General features: G+C 53.1%; 1 protein-coding gene across 2 annotated transcripts; it reads left to right on the top strand.

Moving 5' to 3' along the window:
• The first annotated feature begins 104 nt into the window (after positions 1-104).
• On the top strand, positions 105-4,632 carry CCDC121 (coiled-coil domain containing 121). 2 transcript variants are annotated; one of them, XM_020808270.3, is made up of 2 exons: positions 105-1,335; positions 3,101-4,632. In XM_020808270.3, exons 1-2 carry the CDS (start codon positions 909-911, stop codon positions 3,958-3,960), a joined length of 1,287 nt encoding a protein of 428 aa, XP_020663929.3. In that variant the 5' UTR covers positions 105-908; the 3' UTR covers positions 3,961-4,632. The 2 variants fall into 2 exon arrangements, with proteins under 2 accessions (XP_020663929.3, XP_020663930.3); XM_020808271.3 differs by having other exon boundaries at positions 105-2,454.
• The last annotated feature ends 2,020 nt before the right edge of the window (positions 4,633-6,652 follow it).

The following is a 6,652-nucleotide window of genomic DNA, read 5'->3' as shown; positions in this document are numbered from 1 at the left end:
GCATTTCCAGCTATTTTGGGGGGGGAGGGTGTCCCTGCTGAACCTCTGGCCCAATCGTGAGTCTCCCCCACGTTCTTTGCATGGGAAGAATTCAGCCCCCACCCCACCCGCGAGCCGGTTGAAGGCCACCAAACGCCACAGAAGCGCCACTGCTGCTGCTGCTTCTCCGTGGGCTGAAAGTAATTCCCTTTTTGCTCTTCCCGGAGGCAGGCGAAGCCTTGTGGGCTCCCCCCACACACACACACACACCAAGAAAGCAGGAGGTCCCCCCTTCCCCCTCCAAAAAATGAGGAAACGTTATGTTTTAGAAGAAGAAGAAGAAGAAACCAAAGAGGGCCAGAAGGGGTTGCCCCTGATGTCCCCAACCCTCGGCTCCAGGTTCGCTGCTCGGCTGGGGTGGCCCGGAGCAAAGACCTGGAGGCGCCACCCTAGTTGAAGCTCCGCTTCTTCCTTCTGGGCCCCCAAATGTCCTGAAAGCCCAGCTCCAAGCTTCACCCTCCTCCTCCTCCCCCCCCCCCCCCCCGATGAGAAGGATGTGGAAGGAAGAGGCAAAGGACAGGAAAGAAGCCAGACACGCCTGGAATCCCACGCGGGACCCCCTGATGACCAACCGCTCCAAAATTCCTGCTCGTGATGCGGGGGGGGCGAGGGGGCAGAGAACCAAGATGTGGCTGCCCCCGCCACTGCTACTTTACGCTAGAGGAACAGAAAGGGGTTGCCAGTGCATAACTTGTGCCAGTGTGTGAGTGAGTGAGAGGGGGTGTGTGTGAAATCTGGTGGCACACAAGAATGTACAGCCCTTCCCCCACCCCCCACCCCCGGCACACAGATCCTAAGCAGTAGCTGCTGGTGTTTTTTCTCCCCCACCGGTGAAGCCTGCTTTGTCAGCCAATTCAGCCAAGCCTAAAATGGTGTGTGCCCCCCTTTTCCCGTTGGTGTGTTACAAAAAGGGTGTGTGTCGTAGGCAGAGGGGACGGAGGAAAGAGGAGAGCGAGAAAGAGGCTTGCCCTGAAAGTCTTTTTATGCCCCAGTCCTTGATGGGGGTGGAGGGGCAGCAGACACGCAGAGGTCACGTCATTCTGACAAGGGGGACCATCCTGTTTCTGGATCGCAGCTGGCCAGAGGAAAGAGGCAAGGGAATGGGGAGCCCGGCTGTGGATGCCTGCCTGCCTGCCCGCCCGCCTGCCTGCCGGACTCTGAAAGGAAGCCCTCGCCTCCCCCTCCCTCTCCCGTCCTCACCAGGCAACGGGGGAAACAACGCACAGATGCCAGACCTCCTCCTTCCTCTTCTCCCTCTTCAAGGCCACGGGCAAAGCTCTCCCAGGCAGCTGGCAGGTAGGCGCAGATCCCTGGGCTGGGGGGGGGGGGTCTGGCTCTCCCCCTCTCCCTGCCTCCTCTCAGGGCACCGGCGGGCCTGCAGGACCACCCAGTGCTTTCCCTCAGATATCGGCTGCCTGTGATTTTGGTCCGAGGCGGTGGGTCGGTCTCCCCCACTCTACTCCACCCCACCCCACCCCACCCCACCCCTGGCCCTTCTCTCTAGCCCCTCGGGTTCCCAAGCTCTGCCTGGCCCAGCCCTAAGAAAGCCTTCCTTCCTGGGCAGAACAGAGCAGGAGGAACGGGGGGGGGGGGAAAGATTCGCGCTGCTCCACCCCGGCTCCAGTTTGGCTTCTTGGGCGTTTAACTCCAGCTTTCCAGCAGAGCGCTGCCAGAGGGAAGGCGGCCTTTCCTCTCCACGTCTCACTGGGGCTTCTCGGCTTCCTTTTTCATTCCATTTTTGGTACTATAGGCCAGACCTGCCGGGGACAAGTCTCCTGTACCAGGGTTCACAAACGCTTGGCTCCAGCCCTGCCCTGTGCCTCCACGCCACGGACAGTCCCACGGCATTCCGCAATGCTTCTTTCCCTTGCAAAGGGGTCCAGGACGGTGGGATGGAGAAATGTCTCCCTCTGGGGCACAAGGAGGCCAGAGGGGAGGCATCTCCCATAACCTTCGTGGGGAAGCTTCCTACCTGAAACCAGTCAGGGCCTGGGAAGGGTGAGAGGAGGAGGGAGGGGACATCCTCTTATTATTATTTTAAACAACCACCACCACAACAATCATCATCATCATCATCCCTTCGATGGGCCCAGGCTTTGTTGAGGGGGGGGCTTCCGTGCTTCACTGAGGTTGAGAGTTATGCTGAAGGGTCTCCCAAGCAAGACAGGTCTCAACTGAGAAGCCAGACCAACTGCGTCCACCAACCATCAATTACGATGAGAGGAAATAAACGGAAATCCATACAGATGGCATTTGTTACCAGCTAGACTTGCAAAAATGTTCCCAAATATCTCAAATAAGTGTTGGAAATGTAAAAAATATGAAGGAAGTTATTATCATGTATGGTGGACTTGTGATACAGCAAAAAATTATTGGGCTAAAATCTACATGTGGAGTAAGCAAATCTCAAAACAGGTAATAGAATTTAAATAGGAAATGTTTTTCTTAGGATTACTACCAAATACTGTAGATATACAAAGCTATTATTTAATACATGTTTTGACAGCAGCTCGGTTATTGTGGGTACAGGTCTGGAAAGATGAAAATCCACCAAATGATGATATGATCATTAAAAAAAAATAGAAAGTGCAGAAATGGATAGATTAAGAGGCTAAAGGGACAAGAAGAATCATCTTTTTATTTAAGCTGCAATTTATTTTATAATTGGTGGAAAGTAAAAATCCTGCAGTAAAGGAACAGAAAATGAATAAAAAGTGGGATGTCATGGATAGGATCTCACCAGAAGAATTATTCCAATATACAAGATTGCTTCTATGTTAAGCCTTAGGCTTTTCTTTCTTTTTTTCTTTGCATTTAGATTATCTTTGTTTATTGTTCGACAGTTAGAGATTCTGACACTTTATGTTTACTGTTTAAATGTGCATTGTACTATATATGTTTTTAAATCTGTTGGGGGGAAATGGTATTATTTTATTGCAAACAACACAAGACGATAATCCTGCAGAGGGGAGCCTCCTTTGAGAAGGGTGGGCCGCAGGATCGTCAAGGTCCTTTCCAGCTGTATGATTAGCTGAAGCGTCTTTCTTTCCCCCTCTTCCAGGTCTCACGATGTCCACAAAGCGCCAGGGGAAGAAGAAAGGGCAGCCACGCAGGATGGTGCCGACAGCCACTGGGGCTGGTGCAGAGGGGCCTGTGCAGGATGAGGCCGCAGTGATGCTCCTGCAAGAACAATACGAGCGCATCTGCCACGACCTGGAGCACTTGAGAAGACAGAGGGGGCAGCTGCAGGCCCAGCACCGCTTCCTCCAGCAGGAGGGACAGGAGCTCCACGTTCAGAGCCAGGAATTCTTGGGCTACTTGGGCAAGCGGGCCCAGTGGCGCCAGGGGCTTGCCTTCTCCCTGAGCGAGGAGAACCAAGCCTTACTGGCGGAGACTCAGCAGCACCACCAGGAGCTTCTGGCCTGCATGAAGGCACAGGAGGAGGGCCTGCACAAACAGTTGTTGCAGAAAGAGGCTGAGCTGGCCCACCTCACCTCTGAACTGGAGGGGCTGCGCTGGGTCCAGGACTTGCAGAAAGAACAGGCACGCCACATTCAGGTGCTACAGCAGGAGCTGGCCACTGCCCGAAAGCAACAGCTGGAGCGCCTGCAAGCTGCCAAGACCCGCTTCCTACAAGAGAAGGCTGCTCATGAGCAGGAGGTGCAGCGGAGGGCAGGGCTTTGGGTGCAAGAGGCCCAAGGGGCTGCCTCCCGGTCCCTGCAGGAACATAGCCAGGCTGTTCGGCAACAGAACCAGGAGCTGAGGCAGGAGCTGTATCGGCTGGTCCAACGAGTGCAGAAGCTCCAAGCGTACAAGCACCACTTGCAGCAAAAAGTCCAGCATTTGCATCAGGAACATGGCTTCCTGCAAGACCTGATACCCTTGCACTCCAGGGTGGGTCGGTGGATGGTGGGCCCCTAAGCAAGGAAACCCCAGCAGGAAAAGCACAGAGGGTGAGGCGGTCCTTCCCTGAGCTGTCCAAGGAACCCAATGGGTGGAAGGGTTTCCTAGACCCCTTTGTTGTGGTTTAGTCATTTAGTCGTGCCCGACTCTTCGTGACCCCACTGACGAGAGCACGCCAGGCCCTCCTGTCTTCCACGGCCTCCTGGAGTTGGGAAAAAGTCATGCTGGTTGCTTCAATGACACAGTCAAACCATCTCGTCCTCTGTTGTCCCCTTCTCCTCTTGCCTTCACACTTTCCCAACATCAGGGTCTTCTCTAGGGAGTCTTCTCTTCTTATGAGATGGCCAAAGTATTGGAGCCTCGGCTTCAGGATCTGTCCTTCCAGGGAGCACTCAGGGTTGATTTCCTTCAGAACAGATAGGTTTGCTTTTTAAGATGATGTCTAGGTTTGTCATCACTTTCCTCCCAAGAAGCAGGTTTCTTTTAATTTCAAGGCTGCTGTCACCATCTGCAGTGATCATGGAGTCCAAGAAGGTAAAATCTGTCACTGCCTCCATATCTTCCCCTTCAATTTGCCAGGAGGTGATGGGAGCAGTGGCCATGATCTTAATTTTTTTGATGTTGAGCTTCAGACTGTGTTTTGCACTCTCCTCTTTCACCCTCATTACAAGGTTATTTAATTCCTTCTCACTTTCTGCCATCAGAGTGGTATCATCTGCATATCGGAGGTTGTTGATATTTCTTCCGGCAATCTTAATTCCATTTTGGGATTCCTCCAGTCCAGCCTTCCACATGATGTATTCTGCATATAAGTTAAATAAGCAGGGGGACGATATACAGCCTTGTCATACTCCTTTCCCAATTTTGAACCAGTCAGTTGTTCCATATCCAGTTTTAACTGTTGCTTCCTGTCCCACATATAGGTTTCTCAGGAGATAGATAAGGTGGTCCGGCACGCCCATTTCTTTAAGGACTTGCCATACTTTGCTGTGGTCCACACAGTCAAAGGCTTTTTCATAGTCAATGAAGCAGAAGTAGATGTTTTTCTGGAACTCTCTGGCTTTCTCTATAATCCAGCACATGTTTGCAATTTGGTCTCTAGTTCCTCTGCCCCTTCGGAATCCAGCTTTGTGAGGGTTCATATGTGTGGGCTGTCTTTTCTCCAATAAACGGACGAGACTCTTGAGGAATATCAAACGACAACGTATTTATTTCAACTTTAACATCATCGGTAACTATACCCATGAAAGGGTTCAGGGACATTTGGAGTCCAAGGTTCGGCTTGGAAGGAGTCCACAAACTATGTACAAATGGGTTAGAGTTCTCTGGGTTCCAGGGTCCTGTTGAAGGCGGCACAGGCCCTGGCCCAGTGTTCACTTCTTCTTCCAGGGAAATCAAGGGTAGGGTCTCCTCGTCTCCACTCCAGCCGTCCCAAGAGGATCCGTCTTCTACTGTGAAGCCCCAGGGGCCGGGTAACCCCCCAGCTTCCTCAACTCGGCGATGTGCCATTGGCGCTTGCGTTCCAATTCTCTGGCAACCGCCTCTCGCTCCTCCCGCAGTTTCCTGCGCCACTCTTTCGCCTCCGTCTCACCCCAGTAAGACGGGCGCGGTTTCAGCCCCAGTTGGCGACGTCTTTCTGCCTCCTCATGGGGTACTCTGACCTGCTCCCACTTGTGGGTCCAGGGGTCCTCCATCCAGACCCACTCCCAACCGCCTGGAATATCCTTCGGTCTTCCCCTTATATCCCCCATCCCCGCTTCTATCTCCTCCCCTCTCTTTCCCGCCTGAATCCGTCCCGTTTCGCGGGTAATCTTTAACCCCTTCACTTCCTCTTCTAGGTCCCGGGTATCTACCCCCTTGCTCAGGGTAAGGGTTCCGCCGCACTCTGCTCCCCAATCAGGGGTTTCCACTCCTTTCTCCTCCCGTCGCGGTGGGGATGGTGGGGGGGAAGTCTGGGTCTGGCTGTTATTCTTCGGGAGCAGCGGCACTCCAACCATGGCTTCCACTTTGGGAGCCTCACATACCCCCCCATCCGAGAGTGCCGCTCGCTCCTCCTCGTTCTGCGCCCACGGACCCTGCCGGGAAAAATAATCTACGTTAGAGTGTTCTTTACCCTTGCGATACTGGACCTTGAACGAATAGGGTTGCAAGGCTAGATACCATCGGGTGAGTCTAGGGTTAGTCTCCTTCATACGGTTCAACCATTGGAGAGGGGCATGATCTGTCACTAAGGTGAATGGGGCCCCTTGGAGATAATATTTCAAGGCGTGGGTGGCCCATCTTATGGCTAACGCTTCCTTTTCTATAACTGCATATTTTTCCTCCCGAGGTTTCAACTTTCGACTCAGATAGAGAATAGGATATTCGTTGCCCTCCCTCACCTGGGACAACACCGCCCCCAGACCCCGATCCGAGGCGTCGGTGAATAGGACAAAGGGGCAGTTGAAATCGGGGGAGAACCTGATGGGTAGTTCGCATATTATCCCCTTCAAGGTCTCGAAGGCCTTTTCCTGGGCCGTGCCCCATTTTACCTTAACCGAAGCCCCCTTCCTGGTAAGGTCGGTGAGAGGGGCAGCTATAGATGCGAACTGGGGTATAAACTGCCTGTAATAACCAATCAGGCCCAAAAACTGCTGTACCTCCCTTTTTGTCCGAGGCCTATACCATTGTGAAATCTTTGTCACCTTCTCTTCTTGCGGTTGCACCTCCC

This window comes from Pogona vitticeps, chromosome 1 (assembly GCF_051106095.1).
Source record: "Pogona vitticeps strain Pit_001003342236 chromosome 1, PviZW2.1, whole genome shotgun sequence".
Taxonomy (NCBI): Eukaryota; Metazoa; Chordata; class Lepidosauria; order Squamata; family Agamidae; genus Pogona; species Pogona vitticeps.
The sequence above is the reverse complement of the archived record's forward strand: the minus strand, read 5'-3'. Positions and strand labels throughout refer to the sequence as shown.

Coding starts and splice junctions, on each gene's coding strand:
- CCDC121 (XM_020808270.3), top strand. CDS start 909: ATGGTGTGTGCCCCCCTTTTCCCGTTGGTGTGTTACAAAAAGGGTGTG. Junction 1,336..3,100: donor CTCTCCCAGGCAGCTGGCAG/GTAGGCGCAGAT, acceptor CCCCTCTTCCAG/GTCTCACGATGTCCACAAAG.